Source organism: Pygocentrus nattereri, chromosome 3 (genome assembly GCF_015220715.1).
Source record: "Pygocentrus nattereri isolate fPygNat1 chromosome 3, fPygNat1.pri, whole genome shotgun sequence".
NCBI lineage: Eukaryota > Metazoa > Chordata > Actinopteri > Characiformes > Serrasalmidae > Pygocentrus > Pygocentrus nattereri.
Genome location: NC_051213.1, coordinates 13,573,505 through 13,594,817, shown reverse-complemented (window position 1 = coordinate 13,594,817; position 21,313 = coordinate 13,573,505). Strand labels below are relative to the sequence as shown.

The 21,313-nt window shown below is 39.2% G+C and overlaps 1 protein-coding gene and 1 long non-coding RNA gene across 3 annotated transcripts in view; both read right to left on the bottom strand.

Annotated features, from left to right (window-relative positions):
* Window positions 1-9,981: 9,981 nt before the first annotated feature.
* On the bottom strand, window positions 9,982-10,972 carry LOC108431036. The gene is made up of 3 exons (XR_001858119.2): window positions 10,826-10,972; window positions 10,404-10,493; window positions 9,982-10,270 (listed from the first exon to the last, which is right to left on the bottom strand). It is a non-coding gene; the product is annotated as an uncharacterized LOC108431036 (long non-coding RNA).
* Window positions 10,973-11,667: 695 nt separating this feature from the next.
* The window catches only part of nrp1a (neuropilin 1a), an 80,298-nt gene continuing 70,652 nt past the window's right edge, over window positions 11,668-21,313 (bottom strand). The window contains exons 11-17 of one of the 2 annotated variants that reach the window (XM_017704359.2): window positions 18,616-18,726; window positions 17,078-17,125; window positions 15,705-15,848; window positions 15,272-15,549; window positions 14,986-15,082; window positions 14,778-14,831; window positions 11,668-14,596 (exon numbers count right to left, since the gene is read on the bottom strand). In XM_017704359.2, coding sequence (XP_017559848.1) covers window positions 14,310-14,596; window positions 14,778-14,831; window positions 14,986-15,082; window positions 15,272-15,549; window positions 15,705-15,848; window positions 17,078-17,125; window positions 18,616-18,726 — 1,019 coding nt within the window. In that variant the 3' untranslated portion in view covers window positions 11,668-14,309. The remainder of the gene's footprint in view (window positions 14,597-14,777; window positions 14,832-14,985; window positions 15,083-15,271; window positions 15,550-15,704; window positions 15,849-17,077; window positions 17,126-18,615; window positions 18,727-21,313) is intronic. The other variant, XM_017704370.2, reaches the window with a different exon arrangement.

Sequence of the window (21,313 nt, the reverse complement as noted above, 5' to 3'; positions counted from 1 at the left end):
GGGGGGAGAGAGGGAGGGAGAGGGGGAGAGAGAGAGAGAGAGAGAGAGAGAGAGAGAGAGAGGGAGGGAGAGAGAGCGTCCTCTACCGGACATCTCACACTTATCCGAAATATATATATATATATATATATATATATATATATATATATATATATATATATATATATATATATATATATATACAGTATAATAGAAAAAAGTGAAAAAGTCCAGAAAGCGCTTCTACAGACATCATCTGACTTCACCTCAAGCTCTTGTGGCTGAAACCAGTTAAATCCTCACAGCAATGTTCTGAAATCTAGTGTAAAACCCTCCCAGAAGATTTGTATAATGCCCCTCATTACATGCTGAGGCTTACTCAGTAACCCCAGAGACTTCACTGCAAACTGGACGAGCTATTCTTAGGTTATAGAAAGGTAATGGGTTTGCTGGTGGGCCCTGGCCATTTAAGGGGTCAAACAAATCATCCCAAGACTGTTATTTTCTTTTTGGCAAAGCATTCTTTCAAAAGGCAGCTGTTGTATTTCCGACTGTTATGGTTTCTTTGCAAATTTACATCCAAACTGTCTTGCACTTTTGAGTTCATGGTCCTGTCAGTGACCACAAGCTCACTGACACCACCATGAGGAAAAGAGTTGAAGACTGTGTCGTTTCCTTATTGCACTGCACAGAACTCTCAGACTGGAAATCTAATCCAGGCTTTCTTCTCAGAAACAGCCCACTGTCTTTTTGATATTGCACTAAAAGTGTTTTTCTCTGGAACAAATATAATTTTGCTAACCATTTTATTTAGAAATTATAGAGCTTCATCAAAGTTAACCAATGCATAAAAGGTTAAACTGTCCCAAGACATATATAATAATCATGTATAGGATCTACAGCAGTGATTGAATTCCTATTTTGCATAAGTTGCCTTATATCTCTTATTATGTGTGCAAACTTTTCCCTTATTATGTGAAAAGTAGTAATAGAATCAGAAACAAGCTATTTTTAATGGAGACATTGATAATACCTATGTTGATATCATAACTACAGTAATAAACACATTATAATAATAGCAGTAGTATCACAGTGTTTTTTATTATAATTGAAGCTGTAATAGAAACAGCAACTATGTTTTTTTTAATGAATACATTGGTAATAATAACATCAACTCTTTTACTATAGTAATAAAGATTAAGAGAATAAAGCATAATAACAAAGCACAGAGTGGTGACTTCATTTGGTAATTATCTCAACTAAACTGCTGAAGTTGATAAAAACACGTCATTTTTCCAACCTGAAAAAACTAAAATTCACAATCGTCATCTCAATAAAAAATAATAATAAAACTTTACAGGAGAAGGCAACTATATTACTTAACTATATTTTCCCAGTATTTTTATTGCATTTTTAAAGAACAACTACTACATTCAAATAAACTATGTAGAAAATTTAAAATGAAAATTATAAAAAAAAACAGAATTTTTTTTTTGGTTTGTTTGTGTTTATGTGCTTTTTACATTATTGGATCTGTTGTAAGATCCCTGAGTGGTAGTTTTGGCGGCAGCTGAACATTTACAACCTTTCTAAACGTGCTTCAGACAAAGGCAGTGTTTGTGTGTCCATGTGACAGAGAGAGAAAGAGTGAGAGAGAGAGTGAGCGAGAGAGAGAGAGCGAGAGAGAGAGCGAGTGAGAGAGAGAGAGAGAGAGAGAGAGAGACAGAGAGAGAGAGAGAGAGACAGAGAGAGAGAGAGAGAGAGAGAGACAGAGAGAGAGAGAGAGAGAGACAGAGAGAGAGAGAGAGAGAGAGAGACAGAGAGAGAGAGAGAGAGAGAGAGAGAGAGAGACAGAGAGAGAGAGAGAGAGAGAGAGAGAGAGAATAAAGAGGTGATTGAGGCTCACGACCTCTGGAGAAGTCACAGCGTCCTACACCCTGCTCAGCCTCTGACACGCTCTACTGCATGAGGGGTTTCACTAACTCAGTCTCACTCTCCCGTTTCTGAAGAACACTTCTTGTTTGTGTTCTATAACTAGAAACACACAATCAAACCCCTTTCCACCGCATGAGGCTTGAGGAAGTCAGATTTTCCTGTCAGGTCTCTGGAGAGTCTTCGTCTTTTGCTGTACTTTCACCTGCTCACTGTACTTGACTGGGTCTCTCTCTCTCTCTCTCTTTCAAACTTGAACTGTACATTTTGGAAACATCTTTTTTTAAACTCTCTCTATTGTCTTTGTGGTTTGACCCCTTAAATGGCGAGGGTCCACCAGCAGGTCTAACGTTTTATTACACACTTCTATAACCTAAGAGAAGCTCAGCCAGTTGGCATTGAACTCCCTGTAGTTACTGAATAATCACAGAATTGTTATCATTTCTGCATAATGCAGTGGTGAAACAAAGATGAAAGAAAGTCATTCATAGTGGTTTGACATGAAATGGTTCATTGTAGAGAAACTCATTTTATTTACTGTCAAAAATAACCAGTCAATCCACGTTTTCTTTAGTTACTATTGTCTTACAACCAGAGCTGAGCAGAATAAAAGTAGAGAAGCCTGAATACTGAATACACTGCCCTGAATTCACACTGATCCTCACTTTTACTGGCCAGGGGTGTTGGACCACAAGTGATGATGGACCTGACTAACCAGGGCCATCCCTGAATGGGAGGGGGGTGTGATCCCCAGTGGTTTGATCCCCAGGTGCACATCTAGCAGGTAACTTATCCATTGTTGGCTATAAATGGCAGTTAGCGGCTGTGCACAAGTTCTGATTTGGTTAAAATGAAACTTAAATCAGGATTTCACCAACGAAAGGAGCAAAGAGAGACAGAGTGGAAGCAAAAAGAGGACGGGCAAATTCTGACCCAGGTGAGTCTGAAGTACCAAACTGTAAATATCCCATAGTAACATGAGCTAAAATTGGCTAGGGTAGCTAGCTAGTAGCTTCATTTGAAGTCATTTGGAACAAGCACAAGCAGATGAACAAGTACAGGATTTGATTCAATGCAGCAAGTAAGCATTTTAAATAGCTAATGTTACGGACAGTGCTTCTGTGGTCAAAACCAAATGATGCTCAGCCTCAGCTCAGCAGCCGACCTGTAAAACACAGACTGTTGGTTAAAGAAAGTCACTGAGGGAGGGAGAGCAGCATGTCTTTCTTCACTAATGCAACTGAAGACATGGGACAAAGTGAACTCCCCAAAGCAGGTAGCTAATTGGTAACATCCATGCAGCCAGTTGTTTAGCAGTTTCAGTGAAAACGACGTATTTAAATGTTTTTTTTCTCTGAATTTTCCTCAGAGCTCACTTATAGCATTGTCAGCTGTTTAACTATTAGATGCAAGCAACCACATAAAGAAATACAGTCTAATAAATATATTATACTTTTCTCTTTCTTTTATTTTTAGTGAAGGGGAAGCAGGGCTTGGGCACAAATGTTGGTTCTCCGCCCCTGGTACTGGTTGGCAGTTCTCTTCGTGTAATTATTCTGTTAGTATGTTTCATGAAAAATTCATCTTTTATTAGATGCTTTTCTAAAGAGCAATTTGTGTCTGACCATATCAAGTAATTAACAGGCCTGCTGCATCAGCAATAGTGGATATCTGCCACGCTCCGATTCAAGTGCACACACTGCTGACTGGGCTGTGGACCAATGGGACCGTGTTCTCTGGAGTGGTGGAGCTCCATCCAGTGTCGCTGAGTTGAATTGGAATGATCCAAAACTAAATCAACCAGCATCAATCCCTGGTCTCACTAAAGCTCTTGAGGCTGAATGCAGTCAAATCCTCAAAGCAATGCTTCAACATCTACAGGGGGTCAATCTCCCTATCACTACCCATGTTTTCAGAAGAAACACTGGATGAACGGGTGTCTACAAACTTTTGAGCGTATGGTGTGTACAGTACTGTACAAAGCCTTTTGATCTTGGCAGTGGCCAGTGAAAACACTAGAACATCAGAATGAATACAATTAAACAAATACAATTAAACATAATTACAATTATAGATAAGACTTTTTTTTTGATTGATTTGTTAAGTTTATTGATAGACTGATTAGATGGTAACTGTACTGTCTTCCTTGATAAGCACTAATAAAGCGGTTAAGCAAATACACTCGTACACATATGCGCCGACTGTTTATTTATGTTTATTACAGTGTTCGATTTTTTGAACAAGTAAACGGTGACTGCCCTGATACTGCAAACGGGTTCGCATATTGTTTTCTCAGATGGCCTAAGATTTATGCACAGTCCAGTATGTAGCTAATATGCACTCACAGAACCTCTGTTTCCATAATTGCAGTATCTGATCGATCTGGTGCCCCCTAGTGGCATTACTGTGTCAGTACCCGGCCAGGCCTTCTGTAAGGCAAAATGAAACTTTTCTCGGAAAGACATTGTGATAATAAGTGTCTGTGTTTACTTTTTCTTGTGTGTTTTCAGTAAACAATAACAATTACATTTCATTCTTTAAAATGATTAAAATTCATGTAATGTTATCTTGACAGACTATAATGTGTGTTGGATCATATGGGCACTTTTTGTAGGTAAGTTTTGATCCACATATGCAGCCAAATACTTCAGATTTTGGGACTTATTCAGTTACAACATCTGCTTCTGTAATGTCTCAGTTTGAGAGAGAGAGAGAGAGAGAGAGAGAAACTGTGAAGAGAAAGATGAAAAATGGCAGCCTTTTGTCTTCTGTCATGAGCTGTTTAAACAGACAGAAAAAAGCTGTTTCTAGAATCTGTGAAACAGAAACACCACCACCACCACCACCACCACCCCCATGATTACATAAGCCAGCAGTGTCCAGCCTTATTCACAAAGGGCCAAAGAGGCTGCAGGTTTTTATTTCAACAAAGCAGGAGTTCACATGATCAGTTTGAGTGCAGCAAGATGATTAAACCAGCAGAATGAGGTGTGCTCCACCTGTGGGTAAGACTGAACACCTAACATCAGCCATAAGTGACTGTGGGGAGGGGGGTTGTTCAGTAGTGTACTGCCCAGGCAATTAGCCATATTCCAGCATGGCTCTTTGTCAAAATCCATAGTTTCCATAATGCATCAAAAGAAATCTGTGAGCACTGTTCTACATGTTCCCTTACTGGAAATAGTGTCAAACTCCAACCTGGACTTTTGGGAAGTTTTAAAGTGGAAGGCAAATGTATGTTCGCTCTTAACTTTTACCTCTAAGTAGTAGAAATGTGTAATTTTTTACACTTCAGCGTAATAATAATAATAATAAACAGAAATTAAAGAAAAAACAAACTACTCACCAGTTGATTGCATTTATCTCAGACTTTAATGAAATATTTTAGAGCACACTATATTTAAAAAATATTGTACTCCAGTTATTCATTTCATAAGCAAAATATGACAAAGTAAGCTGACCTGCTTGCAGGCTATTAGCTAACAGTCTAATTAGGCTTATTCAGAAATATTCAGCCACAGGCTTTAAGGTTAAAACTTTACCGAAAGGGTAAGATCAGTGGAATGTGCTGACCTTGGAAAGGGCGGGGGCAAGTTGTTTGAGAAGGGCATTTTTCTGTGGACACTTCATGGAGAAGTTTATATCAGGATGCAGATGAAAATAATATTACAGACAAAGTTTTTGTGGTTTTCTGTATGCAGGTCTGATTTCAGTTGTACGAACATAATGCATATTCAAGTCCATTTGTGCACTGTTAAATAAACACAGTCACCATGTAATATTATTCACTCTTTATTTAATGCCTTATTAGGCCTCATCAAGCCAAGAGCTGGTAATAAACTTGCTGCTAATTTCTATGGTATTAAGCAGCAACTAGTATAAACTCAACATTCGTAAAGCTCCAAATAAACCTTATCAAGTCATTAACTGCTAATTAACAGGCTTATTAGACTTTATTAAGCAATACCTTAAGCAACAGCTAGCATGAACTAGGCTAATGAGAAGCCAATTTATTAGTAGTTATTGGCTTGAAAAGTTAGTTACCAGGAATTAGCTTGATACAGTTAATTAAGGGCTTCATGATGAACAACTAAGATGTTTTATTATAATGTATGTAATGTATAAGTGACCTGAATATGTTTAATACAGCCTAGTTAATTAATAAAATAGGAAATTTCAGCCAATTAATTAACATCTAACAGCTTGATAAGCCTAATAAGCATTAGAAGAGTATTCAAATGTCCTCCTGTACTAAGTGTTACTATCTTTTCCCTTCCTTTTAAATCCAGGCTCGTTCCTGTTCCAGCAGGCTTTCAGCTCAGTTTAAACACTGTTAGCATTTCTAGCCTCTTCTCTCACTTTTTTTAAACCCTTATCTAACTTTGTTTTTAATTTGACTCTTTAACTATCCCAATTTAATTTCTATTTTGATTTTAATTTGAACGATTCTCTTTCAGATTAATTTTATCATGTGTTAATTATGCTTTAATGTTTTTGTTTTTCTGCATTTACTTTTTTAAACAACTCTGACTCTGAATTTTCTCATATTTAAAGCATTTTGAAGGACAGCAGAGTCTGAAATGGGCCATATAAATAAACCTGCCTTGCTGTAGTATGATTTTCAATATTACCATTTTCAATAATACCATTCAAATTCTGAAAATTCTTCATGGAGCTCCACTTTTTTTTCAGGATGTTTGCACAATTCAATCATTAAGATGGATATAAAGTCATTCAGAGATGGTGCATTGCAGAGAAACTTAATGGTTCAGATTTCTTCATAGTGGTGGTGATAGGAACCAGGGTCTCACAATAACTACACATTTTAGTACAATAAAATTCGCAGTCACTCTACATGAGTCTTCTGAGCTTTTATACACAGCAATGATTATGATGGTCAAATGGTAGTAACACTCACATGTAAATTAAATGACCACAGTTCAGATTCAGTATGTGAAGGTCAGTCCTCCAGGCACTGCTCTCCATAATCAGACACCTGTATTCATAGATATAAATGATATTAGAGCAAGTCTCTAATTATTAACACCATACAACCAGACGGGAAAAGGATGAATAGTCAACAACAGAGTGAGCAAGTCAGCTGAGAACAGCTGAGAGATGGGATGAGAACAAATGAAAGACTGAGTGTGAACGTGAGAAGCCACTTTCGCTTTTTCAGGGCCTGCTGAATGATTGTCAGCTTCCCATTTCCTACAGAGCGCTGTTTGATATTCTACATTTGACTTCATCGTTGATCTGACCACATCTCATTATCAGCCAAAGCAAACACCCCCCACCATTACACTTCTCTTAATTATTCATCAGTCACTCCTCCATTACCACTGGCCTCAAATATCTATTTATTTTACGTGCACATATTAAGTGCACATTAAAACCTGAAAAACAGCAAATGACCCCTCATAAACGGCACCGTGATTAATAACGAGATTTAAGCTTCCATCCTGGAGCTCAGTTTATTGAGCAAATATAAAAAATAATAATAATAATAAATAAATAAAATAAAAATCACAGCAATAAAACATGCAGCTGAGATGGAGAGCAAAAGTTTGACCTCTGGTGTTTGAAGAAGGTATTACACAGTACTTGAGTTATTGACACAATAATAATAATAATAATAATAAATCATTTCAAGGTAAATCAGCAATAATGTATCTGGTTCCTCTGCTTTCCTGAAGTGTGCTGCACATACCAGTTCACTTTCAATGATAGGCTCTGGTCTGATCTTGAGCGTAAACTGACAGGTGTGTGAAAAGGTGGAAACTGTATGCTGCATAATTAAAAGAAAGCCAAGAAGTTTAAGACAGACATCCACGTACCTTTCATTGACTACAGCATATCTTTCACTGTGTTGATCATGTAAAACTATGGAACTTCAGAAATAATGGGTATACCAACGCAGGGGCGTCAGGCCTTTCCAAGCTATTTTACTACTGTTACTGTTTATAATTCCACACAGAGCGGCCCTGACCAATGTGGTGCCCTAGGCGAGATTTTGGTTGGTGCCCCCTGCATCATCAATCATCGGGTTTATACACTCACACAGACACTGCAAAGCTTTATGTTTTTGAGTTTTTTTTATTTTAGAATGAAAATAACAGTAAAACAGTAAAATCAGTATTAAAGAAACAAATAAAAAGTAAATGAATTATAAATATAACCGTATAACAATAAATAAATATAAAGGTGTTGCACAAAAAAAAATTAAAACAATTTTACATAAAGTAGTGCAGAGAACAGCTTTCTGCTTATTGTAGAGAGTCTCTAATCAACGAGGATTAAGACCTGCTTATTTAGTGAAAATGGGGGGGTTGGGGGTCTTTTCAAATTTCTTTAATGAGTTTAGGGAAGGGGGTAACTGACGCCATCACTTGCTAGCTAGTAACTATTTTTCTGAAGGGAACTTTTACTGTACAACATACACATGCTTAATTCACCATATTATATTACCTCTGTTTTTTCGCCGCCTTTCTTCCTCCTCTTTTCTCCTTTTTCTGCCCTGGGCACCAGAGGACTTCTGCCTTTCAGACATCTTTACGGGGAGATGTCGCTCACTCTGTGGCGTGGTCTTCTTCCTCACAGAGAAACAGTAAGGAGGTGGCGGGAGGGGGGGGTGATAGGTGTTGTGTGTTGTTATTATAATAATTATTAATTTGACTAATATTATGAAGTTAGTATTATGTGGACTTTGCTTGTTTTCATATTTATTAATCGTTCATTTGTAAAAAAAAAAAAAAAAAAAAAAAAAAAAAAAAAAACATGCACGCGAGCGCCCCCCCCGGACAGACGGCGCCCCTAGCATTTGCCTATATTGCCTCATGGAAGGGCCGGCCCTGATTCCACATTTTGGTCAATTTATGTTATGGGTCAATCGTTTTCTTCGGTGTCATAGCCACTGACGTCATGGACCTACACGAGGCGCTGTTTTAAACCTTTAAAAATATATAACAGCAGTGTTAAAATACATTTTAAGACCTCAGTCGTCTGCGTCAGAATTGCCATCATTCCTCAAGATTAAAGACTTCCGAGTCTCCAGAACTCAGATTTTTGGTTTTGATGCCATTGATTTATCCATTTTGCATTTTCATTTTTTGTCAGATTCACAGCCGATCTCGATGAAAAAGAAATAAAGCAAACTCTGCATTTTGATTTTAGTTTTGACACGTATTCTGCGTTTCATGAAGAAAAGCCAAAGCAAAGTTTCTTTTGTGGGTTAGCATTTTCATTTGGACCGTGAAAAACCATAACGACTGAAATGAAATGACAAATAGGCGTTTTCAGTTTATTTTTATTAAAAATGGCTCATGTGAAAAATGAAACTGCAAATTAAGTCATTTCATTTTAATTTTGGCAGGATTTGCCTCCCATAGTTCTCTCAAGTTCTCTGCACACAGCGCTCTTTGCATATGATTAACAGTGTGTTGCTGAAGTGAGTAACAGAGCATCAGTCCCTTTTACAAATGTATTAAAATGAAAGGCAGTTAGACACTTATGTGCATTTGAGAAATACACAGCTTGCTTTGGCCACCAGCTAAAGTCAGTAACCATGCCCCAGTCTGGTTGTATAGCCTTGTAGCTTGCTAGCTAGCCATGATGTGTGATAGCATCCTATTCAATATTAATAAAGGAGAGCTGCGCGAGTTATGACAGCAGTCTCAGTGGTACTCATGCTGCTTCCTGTGCATTGTGTTTAAAAAAAAAAAAAACAAACAAACAAAAAAAATATCAGCTATTATGTAGAGGTTCCTTTCATCTGTGGCTTTATTGGTGTTTAAATTCATTTGGATTGTGGCTGTAGTCTTCTCACATGAAGACATATCCCTTAACTTATGGCCCCTTTTTGGTTGAAACGGACAAAATGTAGTCCCCCCCAAGAAAAATGGCAGCAATGTAAGCCAGCTAGCGTAGAAGTGAGGGAGTCATTTTCAATAACAGCACAAATTACTGACAAAATCTCTAAATAAAATTATAGTATTTCCCCTGTGTGAAGATTACTGAGGTACAAAAACTGATTTATTTTGAAACTTCACTAAAATCACACCAAATGCCAAGTCAATTTTTATTTATTTTTTTATACATTCTCTTTTCACCTGTCCTCATTGTTCTAAATAAGAACCTCAACACTGACTAACAGCCAAGGTCATGACAGAAAATGGACAAAGACTGGTTTCACATCAAGACAGACAAGGGTGCACACCATCACCATAGATGTTCAAGCGGTGTGTCAAAGATATGAGGGAAGCAGGACCGGAGGGAGATCAAGGATTCAGCATTGGTGGAAGAAACAATGACCTTTGATGAGTGGAGGACAACACAGTGGAAAGTCAGGAAGACCTAGAGGCTGTTATATGAAAAGTTAAAAGGACAGGGTGAAAAGCTCAAAGTGAATAATGCAAAGGTTATAGCAACAGGCTGAAGTGCTAACTTTTCCACTGATTGCACAAATGTAGAAACGATGGACAGCTTTTGCTTACTTGGATCAATTATTAACAAAGGATTCAGCAGTCAAGAACTGACAGATTGGAACTAGGATGACGAAACTCATGTTGAAATACGATGTGTCTCTAGAAACAAAGATTAGAAATGTCCAGGCTGGTCTTTTCTGTATCAACATGAAACAAACAGTGAGAAAGCAGGACGGAAAAACATTGATGCCTTTGAACTTGAGTTGAAGCCTTTCAAGAATACCTTGAACAGCAAAGAAAACAAGCAAACGGATCCTCATACAAATCAAGCCTCATCTGTCACTCGAGGCCCAGCTTACCAAACTGAAGCTTGTTTTGAGGAAGGTGGGTGAACACGATCAGTAGTAAAACGTACATGTGATGGTGCCCACCCTCTGACCTGGGGAACTAGACTTCTATGTGGTGAGAATGGATAGGTGTGCCCCTCTTACCTGTTTGAAACCCCAGGTGGTACAAATAAATCTGTATAGAACTAAAGATTAGTGTGCAATTAAAATATACCAAAACTAAAGTACCTCTCCCAACACAGGAGTCTCAAAGTAGCACTGGCAAAATATCTTTGAAAGCACACTCCCAACACAAGATATTAATATAGAAACTACAGCACACATGCAATCAGTTCCATTCTTCAGCCAGCTTGAAGGCCTCCTTTTAAGGCTTAGGCTCCTCCCCCAATTATACCAGCCAGGCTTTAGATTGGTCAGTAGTCCTCTTCACATGACTGATGGCAAAAGAGGCACATCTGTGAAGGGAGAGACCGGGAGAGAAACACAAGCACAACACCCCTCCAGAATACGTGCTTACATGTAACGCAGTCAGAGCCATTTCATGTAATAACTTTTTAAAAGGCATTAAACTGACATCAGACATCTGGTTCCTGTCACCACTACTGTGAACAGTTGTGACATTTCACATCAAAGCACCCTGAAAGACTCTGTTTACACCATTAACCATTTAAATAGACAGATATTTTGAACAGTGACTTCAACAGAACTTTGGGCCTCTTTCACCAATATCATCCTAAGTTTTTTCCTAAAATTGTTCTTGAGAAAGACCCAAAGAAAAACGTCTACATCAGATTCATGACGTGTTCTTACACTACAGAAATGTTCTCACCTTTGTGTTCTTGGGTGTGCGTAGAAAGAAATGTCTTCTTAAGAACGGTTGGTAAAGAGGCCTATTGCTCTTATAATATCTACCAGACTGTATGAGACTACATATAGCTTTGCCTTGGAGCCCTTTCTGAGATAAATAATAAGCCAAACACATACAGTATGTCTTAGGAAAACATTTATTGGATCTGAATCTTTGGAATGTCTGTTGATCGGAGCTGATCAGAGACAGTAGACATTGGCGGTTCTCTTTTTCGTGATGCAGATGTGAAAATACAAAACAGTGATTTCAGTTTTTAAGGCCTTGCTGTTTTATTCAGGTTTTTTTCTTCCTACAACAGCAATTACAGAAGCAGTATTGAAAATAAAAGATTCTTTTTCCTCTTCTTCTTGTAAAAAAAATCAGCACAAAATTTGAACGACAGTACAAAAATGAAGAGATAATCGATCAGGTAAATGGGGATTTTTTACTATAGGAAATTTGTATACCTTTTTCAATAATGAAAACATCTTGATAACCGTATATTTCAGAATCATATTACATGTCCTGAAACTAATAAAAAAAAGAACACCGTCTTTTTTTTAAATTCCGATTTTGTTTTTTACAAATGAATGCTATAAACACATAAACTTCTTTAAATATATCTATCAGTGCAACATTGTTTCTTTTCTTTTTTTTTCTTGACGCTACAGTATGCTTTCTTCATGAAACCTTACTGAAGCTCGTCCCTCTAGCTTCAGCCGACTCACACGTAGCATTGAGAAATGGGTTCATGGGCTTGAATCTGGAAACTACTGGAGGGAAATGAAGAGAGAATGAGTGCTTTTTTGCCACAGAACACAACACAGCACAGAAACATACCTAGAAACCTTAAAAACATGAGCTAGTGGGTGGGGATGGTGGAGCCTTGTTGGATATACTACATGTGGCATGACGGTCTTTAGGTTTTAGGGATTTACTTGTAAAAGATGACCAGTGCTCTTTTGCCAATGCAAGTGACAAAATGACGGCGAATGACGGCCCAGCATAAGATATTTCACGTTTCATATTCTGTATCAGCAGTAAGTCTTTAGTGTGGTCTCTTCCTGAAGTCCAGTGCATCATCAGAATTGCTAAAGATGAGATGTGTCCTTGTAGGTGGTGCATGTATAGTGGACAGGGTGCCCCCCTTTATTTTGGGGAAAGTGTCCTTTGGTACAGACACAAGGCTATGACATCAAACGCAAGGCCGACCAGGTGACCACTCAGCCTCTGTCAGACCAGTCAACCTCTCTGTACCAGGTGCGACATCAGCGAAGATACAAGAGCATGAGATAGCAGTCCTGAACATGAGGCCAGCGATGGGAGATGCGCTACAATGAAGAAAATAGCACCATTCTTTAGGCACCCCCACATTCGTCAGTCTCATTCGAGACACATAGCCCAAAGTTGATGACAAAGTGCGTTTGAGGTGAGAGGACGGCGTAAGAAGCACTTTGAAGAGGGGGCAGAACTGGGGGTGGAGCAGGTGGCAGCTTATTTCAGACAAACGCAAGGCGACGATGAGCTTGTTGTTCTTTTTTTTTTTGGTATGCTGACAGACATCCAAAGCTTGATCAGAGTTATAAAGAGAGACATAAACAGAGATCAGAGTTAGGCCTGCTTTTCCCTCCTTGAGATTCCACCAGGTCTAATAACAGACCTTGTTGTCTATGAATGTTTACAATATCCAGGCTAAGGTAGAACGAAGTATAAACATTTAAGGATGAACATCAGTAATGTTCCATGGAAAATGTGCACAGAGAGGTTCATCAGAGTCTTGTCTGAGAATGAGTGGCATTGTGTCTGTGTGCCTGTAAGTATGAACACTGGATTTGCCGAACCACCAGTTTTTACATTTATATGAGCTGCATCTCTGGGGAGGGTGGCAAAATAACCCAACAGGACGGAAACAGCACACGTTTTCACTTTCACAAAACAGTTGGACGATTGTATTTACAACACACAACCAAAGAAAAAAAAGGGATACTGCAGCTTCTTTTTTGTCCTTTTACTCGTTTTCTTCAAAAAGGGCAATAAAATATATTAAAACTTATGTACAATATGTGAGCTCTCAACATTAAAGCGCAACGAATAAACCGGGTCATGTTTTGCAGATGTGACCAACATATTCTGTTTTTTTTCTTTCTTTCTCTCTTTTGTTTGTTTGTTCCAGAACTAAAGGGATGTATAAAAAAAGATGTACCAAAGGCACTGACTGAACCACAGCTGAAATCCAACAGGGCTGAATCTTAGCACCAGCCCCCCAATTTACTTGTCCAACTACGGGCCGAACACACCCACCATTATCAGCCACGGTTCATTTGGGATTTTTTTGTTACACATCTCCTTTAAACACAAAAACAACAACATTTTAAAGAATGATTAGATTTTTCCCTCGCAGACAAAAGAAAAAAAAAAGATAAATACGTATAACATTTTTCATATATTGGTCTCAACACCAGCATCCGATTGTAGAAATGAGCAACTAAAAATAATACAAAATAATAAAATAAAAAATTAAAATAATAATCTAAATCATCTGTACATTTCTTTTGTTTCATTTTCTTAATCCTCATATTCAATGTTTTATACACAGTGTCCCCCTACTGGTAGGTTCTGTCACTGCAGCTCCTGAGAAAAGCATGGCTCAGTCCCAATTCTCCTCCCAAATTGGTTCCCAGAACCTCAGAGCCTTGTCCTCCTTCAATGGGAGGGCGGTGGCAGTCTGTTTTAGCCTGCCCCCTCCCCCTGAGGAGAGGTTTTCTCTCATTGGTTGGCGCCTCATGCCTCTGAGTATGAGTTCTGTGAGTTTAGCTTGTCCTTCTTTAGCTTCACACCATCCACCAGCTCAAAGTTATAGTTCTCCAGAGCTGATAAGTTTCTGTCAGCCATGCCACCATGTGAGCAGGCACAGTAGAGCACCACACCGCAAATGGCCCCCAGGAAGACCCCCAGTGCACTCATGGCGATGATGGTGATCAGGATAGGGTCCAGAGTCTTCAGCATGTTCCCTGCTCCGCTGATCTCATGGTTCTCCACGATCTCTGGGAAATCGGTGATGTCGACAACTAGAGAGTGAATAAACAAGTAGAACATCAGCTACAGAGGAACAGGATTGGTTGGGTGAAGTTCTAATTGACTTCACTGTTTAAACAGTCATTTCTTTGAAAACTGGATGTCAAATTTTGAATGCTTTTTCAGTTTTACCGCTGTAATTATAAATGGTGTAAATTTAAAACGGGCACTTACTGATCTCATTGAAGTTATCCTCAGGCAGCATGGGTTCTGTAGGAACATCTGGGTCTACAGACACACAAAAAAGTAATATTCAATGAAAGAAGTGCTACATGCTAATAATCTGCCAGTTTATGCTCTCAAACCAGTGAAATTTATGGCTTAAAACAGGTTACTGGACTTCTGATGTCTGAGCTCTGCAGTAAATTGTGAGCCCACTCACCTTTGCAGTCAGCCATGTTGAGATTGTCTAGGATTTTAATGTCATCTACAGCAATGTCACCCCAGCTTTTCCTCTCCACCACACCCTCTATCACCACCTAACACACAGACAAACATGATAGCATTGTAGATATGTTAGTTATGTGGAAGCAGATTAATGTCAGTATGTTACACTCTACTGACTGGTTAAATAAGATTATGCTGTAAATCCTTAACTTTTGCAAATAGTTTTTGTGACTAAAATATGTATTATATTTAATATTTACAGCCCTCTAGTTCACACTCACCTGATAGGGTTTGCTTGAGTGTGGTATAAGCACACGGCCCTCTCTCCAGCGGTTGCCCTGATGACCACTGACCGTCCAGAGCAGCACGTCGGTCACGTCCTGGCCTCTCTCCCTTCGCTGCTTGATGTGCAGTGTGCCGATGTGCGAGCCAAACATGTGGTACCAGAATGACATACACAGGTCGGAGTCCTGGCTGGATACTGCTGGACTCACAATTCGGGCGATCTCTGTCTCCTGTGCTCCGGTTGCCAGTGTATAGATAAAATTCCCAGAGCCGCCTGGAAAGAGACAGCATGGGCTCAACATGGGCTGGAGGAATCTGAGAAAATGGATTCTATGTTGTGTTTTTCTCTGCATAACATTATATAATTAAGCATACTGGGCTATTACTACACTAAACCAGGTATTTTTATTCTCTTCTTCTGTCTCTTACCTGTATGGTCCATGTTGGGACCAGTGTTGAGTGTTGGAGTGCCGCTAGACTGGATCTGCCACTTGTAGCCTGTTTCCTCGGATGTCCAGCCACAGAACGAGGGGTCACTCGCCCAGCCGAAGTCACAAGCAAACCAGAGGAAGGCTACAAAAGCACACAAGCATGTACGCTTAGAAATACTCCCTCCTAGTCTTCTTATGAAACATCTACTCAATATGTTGGCGATCTTGATTGTTTATTAAATTTGTTTTGATATTATTTGGTGGATTTCTGTTGGTCTAACTTTCAATGGTAACACATCTGAGCTGCAGAACAGCTTTATTGCATATGTCCACCAGGGGGCAGTAGGTAGCTTTGTTACAAATGAAAGAAATAATACAAATAAACTCAGTTCCTCAAAATCCCAATGCTATTACAGAATGTGTAGACAGAAGATACTGTGAGTGATATTTAGAAGTGCATTATGTTGATGAAACAGTCAGAAGGTGTGAAATTGAGACTTTTAATGCAGCACGGTCCCTTTCCTATTTGACAGCGAACAGGAGAGGAAGAAATGGGAGAAGTAATTGTGAAATTCAAAAAAACTAAACATATCTTAGCTTTTCCATTGTCTGTACTGTGGTCTCTGCATCTCACAGATTGTATAAAACGCAATAACATAAAGATTCAGAGTAGCTTTTGCAGGGTATTTGCCCAGTGAAGAGGAAAGAATTTCCCATTAAAAACCACGGCTCAGGCTTTCTGCCACTGTCCCACAAAAAATAGCAGCTTCCAATTAAAAGTTAGTTCTCTTTTTCCATTTTTGAGAGGATTTGGGCTGCAGTAGTGGAACGATCTGGGCATGAAGGAGCTTCACCACAGTCAAAAAATGTTCTGAATGTTTCACGTCATCAATAAACCACATCCAGAATGGAACATGCAGATCTTTTCGGTATTAACACATAAAGACCACACAAGTACACGGTCTACTTTTCTCCAACACACACACACACACACACACACACACACACACACACACACACACACACACACACACACACACACAGCTTAATTAGCGGGAGTCAGATAAGGGGCGTTGCTCTGCTAGTCAAGCTTTGGCTATTAGCATGCAGTCTCGCCTGGCTAATCAGCGATTATGCTGAACAAGCAAAATTAGAACGATGCTCATTAACAGCTACGCAACACAGAGTTTCACACAAACTGTTCCGTCCAAAGGTTACTTATTTGTGCTTTCAATGGATTAAGCTAAGATGTATGCCAAAAAACAGACTCCTTTGGTGATGCTGGATAAATAAAGGAGAGGAGTAATGGACAGAAGTACAGCAGTGACAGAGTAGTTTTGAATTGCAAAGTTAAAGCTAGTTGAGTCTTACCTGGTATGGTGCCCATCCCTGTAGTAGTCTCAGGCATGGAAGTTCCACCTGGGCCAAAGACAACATGAAATCAGACACGCAGCTAAAAATTGCTGACCTACACATCTTAAGCTTTAGAATACACTGTATGTCCAAACATTTGTAGACACCTGCTCATCCACTGTTTCTTTTGAAATAAAGGTATTACAAAATAGGGAATTTGTCCTCTCTACTCTTATGATGATGTCTATTCTTCTAGAAAGGCTTTACACTAGATGCTGAAACATCTGTGGGTTTGACTGCATTCAGCCACAAGAGCATTAGAAAGGTCAGATACTGATGTTGGATGATTAGTTCTGGATTACAAATGCCACTCTAGCTCATCCCAAAGGTATCCAATGGTGCTTAATGACTCCAGACAGAATTAACAGAGAATGCATGCAAATCCCACCATCACTCACAAACAGCAAGCTTCTGTCTTTGGTAGTCTTAACTAACTAGAGATGAAGCACCTCGGTGTGCCTCAGGGTGGCGCTGTAGCAAATTGGTTTACAGTTGTTTTACAGAGTATATTTTTACATCTGAAAACCTGACCAATTTTCCAAGAGTCTGGTGGAAAGAATGAATTGTTACTCATTGCTCAAAAAATAGATGTGTAAGATCTTAATTTCTGGAAGACCACTTTACCAAACTAGAGAAAACCATTTCTAGAACCAAATATTTTGTTGAAGCTAGCATCAGCGCCAACTAACATGGGACCCCCTGAATACCGGGGGGCATTTCACACACTGATCTTAGACTCATGTGTGGTTGCTCCATAGCATCCCATTCTGTTGGCAAAATTTTCTATGGAGATTATACAAGCTATGTGTCAGCAGTAGGTGCACCTTAAAGTATCTGAATTCACTAAATAGAAGGGGCGTCTGGATACTTCTGGACATACAGTGGATATTGTATGCTACAGCTCACAGCTGTTTAGCTCTTTCAGAAAGATCTTTGTGAAAGAAAGGCCTAGTATTAGCCTTTACAACAGTCTACACAATCATGACCTTTAACATTTTCTTTGTAGGCTACAGAAGAACGTGAACAGTGCAACACAGTGCGGCTGCAGTTAACAGGATGGAGAAAGTGTACGTGGAAGCAAACTGAAATGACATTTAGCAGAAGCATGTGTTCATTCAGTTAGCAGCAAACTACATTTCTTAGCATTAGAGATTAGAGAGAAAACAGAAGCAGAGCATGTGCAGGAGAGAGAAGTCAGGTGCAGAAGGTGAGCTCAGTGAATCAAGTAAGCATGTGTGAGAGGGCCAAAGTGGGTAGAGCTAAGAGATGTGAAGACATATTGTGTAATTAGCTTAGCATGGCTAGGGCAGTTGATAGAGGTGAATGTTCAAGCAAGAAAAAAAATATATAACAAATGAAAATGCTGTATTTGCATTGAAGTGGAAAGCATCTCTGAGCTGCTTCTGCAGTCTAATAACATGTCAGCATGTTGGAGCAGTTCTGCAGTGTGCAGTGTGGTGAGAAAGGGCGCAGTTTCTGCAGGCTGGTGTTAGCACCTGTCTGGTCGTAGTCATCACCTGTTCCACTGTGACAGTTGGCCTGCTCATCGTCACACTCGTCTGATGGGGTGGTGGGAGGAGCGGGCGTGGTTGGGGGCATGGTGGGTGCTACAGAGAAAAAAAACAAGAGCGAAAAAGAGAGGGGTGGGGGGATGAGAACTTGCATTAGAGACAGGCATTTCAGTCGAAATTCATGATCCATCACATAAAAGTACTTAACTTTGAAATCATTTCTAATCATTCAATCATTACCACTCAAACAAAGTCATATTAGCTTGATGTGAAAGGCTCTGTTCTAAAGAAACGTACGTACGTAAAATATATCCCTTGATGCCTAATACATTGTTTTCTGATAAGGTTTCAGCAAGGCTTTGGCATAAGTATATATATTTTTTTGAGTCTGTTATTGGACGGAGAGGTACATACAGGGTGTTGCAAGGCAGCACATTCCCCAAAGAGTTTTTTTTTAGATTTACCCCTATTTTACAATTCTCAACATTACATACAAAAGCTCAGAAGATGTGTAGATTCACAGCTCATATTAGTATATAAATGTTTGTGTGGCTTGTATTGTGACCCCCTGGTTCTTTTTAGATAGCATTTGTTCCATTAAGATAGCATCTTTCTAACAGCCAAGGACACTTTACAAAGAAAGTGCATAACTGCAGAGGTCTATAGCATTTTCTGTTAAGGCATTTTAATAATGCAACTTTCACAGTGACCTTGATCTCCTAGCCTGTGATTCTGTTTTCACTCAGAAAGATTAATATCGACCTACTCTGGATTTAAGTCCAAAATGAAAAATAATGCTCTTGCACACCATAACAACCAGCTAATCTGATTACTAAAGAGCCTAATTTGCTGTTCAATTTCGTGGCTGTTTGAAAATTCGGACCCGTCTCACACAAACTGCCACCAACCAATTTTAACCCAGACCCCCTTAATAATCTGTCTCCTGCACTGGGTCGTGTGTGTGTCATATGGGCCAGTGCTTGTGTGTGTGTGGGTGCTGGTTTGGCTGTGCTCTTGAGGGCCCTGGCAGGCTGGGGAGCTCCACCCTGGGCCTGGTTCTGCTCTGCGAGGCAGAGAGCCTCTCATTAGTCCTGCATGTGCCCTGCTGCCTGATGGCTCACTGCCCGATTCACTCTGTTTACTCACAGCTTGTAATGAGCAGCCCTTAAGCCTGCCGGGCTTTCCCTAGGTTAGAGAGGGAGGCAGAAGAGGGATGGAGGGATGGAGAGAGGGAGCTAGAAAGGAAAGAAAGTGGTCTCTGGTGGGGGGGCAGTTGAGGCCAAATTTCTAAGAGGTCTAAAGGGTCAGAAGTTAGCAGCATTAGGCATGTTCATTTAAACCATGTGGATTAAAACCTCCTGTTACAGCTTAGCACCCTGCTGTTTTCCTCTTAGCTACTGACAGACACCTGTTAGTGTGATGTAAAGTGATGGATTTTTTTTGTTTTATATTTTAAGCACCATTTGAAAATACCAGCTGCATTGCTTTATATTATCTAAACACAGATTAACCAGTATAAACTATCTAAATTACTTGGATTAAAATCTTGTTAAATTAAAGGAGAATTCTAGCAATTTTTTCAAAATATCTGCGTAATTAAACTGATAAGATGTAAAGTCATTCAGAATGGCTTGATGTGAAATGTTCCTTTCTAGACAATCTAGAACTAGAATTGTTAGACGTTCACCGTGCTAGTAATAGAAACCACACATTTGAAGCTTTTAATGTCTCTAAAATCTTTGTCTAGGATTCACTGATCATTTTTCATAGAACATGAAAGAGTTGCATTTATATTAAGTTGGTAAGTTTCTCTGCAAGAGACCATTTCACTAGTTTGTCCTCAACAATATATTTATGCACAAATGTTTGTTTCTTTCTCATATAAAGTTACTGATTTTGAGACACAATAGTGATTATACGTGCATGTGTGCATATAAAGTATTCTGTATTCTCAAGAGTGGCAACCTGTAGGTTTGTGTTTATGTTTGTGTAAGAGACAGACAGACTGATTTAGTGTATATAAACTGTTTTGAATTGCCTGTATGTGTGTTTGTTGGCACTGCCAGTGAAAACAAGCATCATCATCCAGCTAAAGCCCACAGTGGGACGCCGTAGCTTACATAAGCCGGCTTCACTGACTCTAGGAAAGCCAATATGTAAATCCACTTAACGCTGCCTCAACAGTGAGTGCTCCCATAACAAACCAAATGAGCTCAGAGAGAGAAGGAGAATGTGAAAGAAAGAGAAAGAGAATAAGAGACAAACAAGAAGAAAAGAAACAAGACCTGCAAACAGAAGACAAGTATAAATCTCTGGCCTCACAAAGATTTGATTTGATTATGATTCTTCAGGAGATGATTCAGCGCATAATGAAATTTCAGTTTTTGCTATGGAATCCCAGGTAATTGCTAAGGTGTTTCTAGGCTGTTTCTATGTTATCCTAGGTGGTTGCAAAGATGTTTCTAGGCCATTGCTATGGTATTCTGCCATTTATTTCCTACAGGAAAAAATGTTTGAACTAACACTGGTAAATGTGTTTGGTCCAGAAAGCCCAAGTACACTATTCCCATGTAGGTTTTACAAAGTTTCATGGTTCTAGCTTGAAAACTGACCAGTAAAAACTGTACAAAAAAGTTTAGAATGATAAACTGAAGGACACTAACTTGGTTTTGTCAAGCCAACC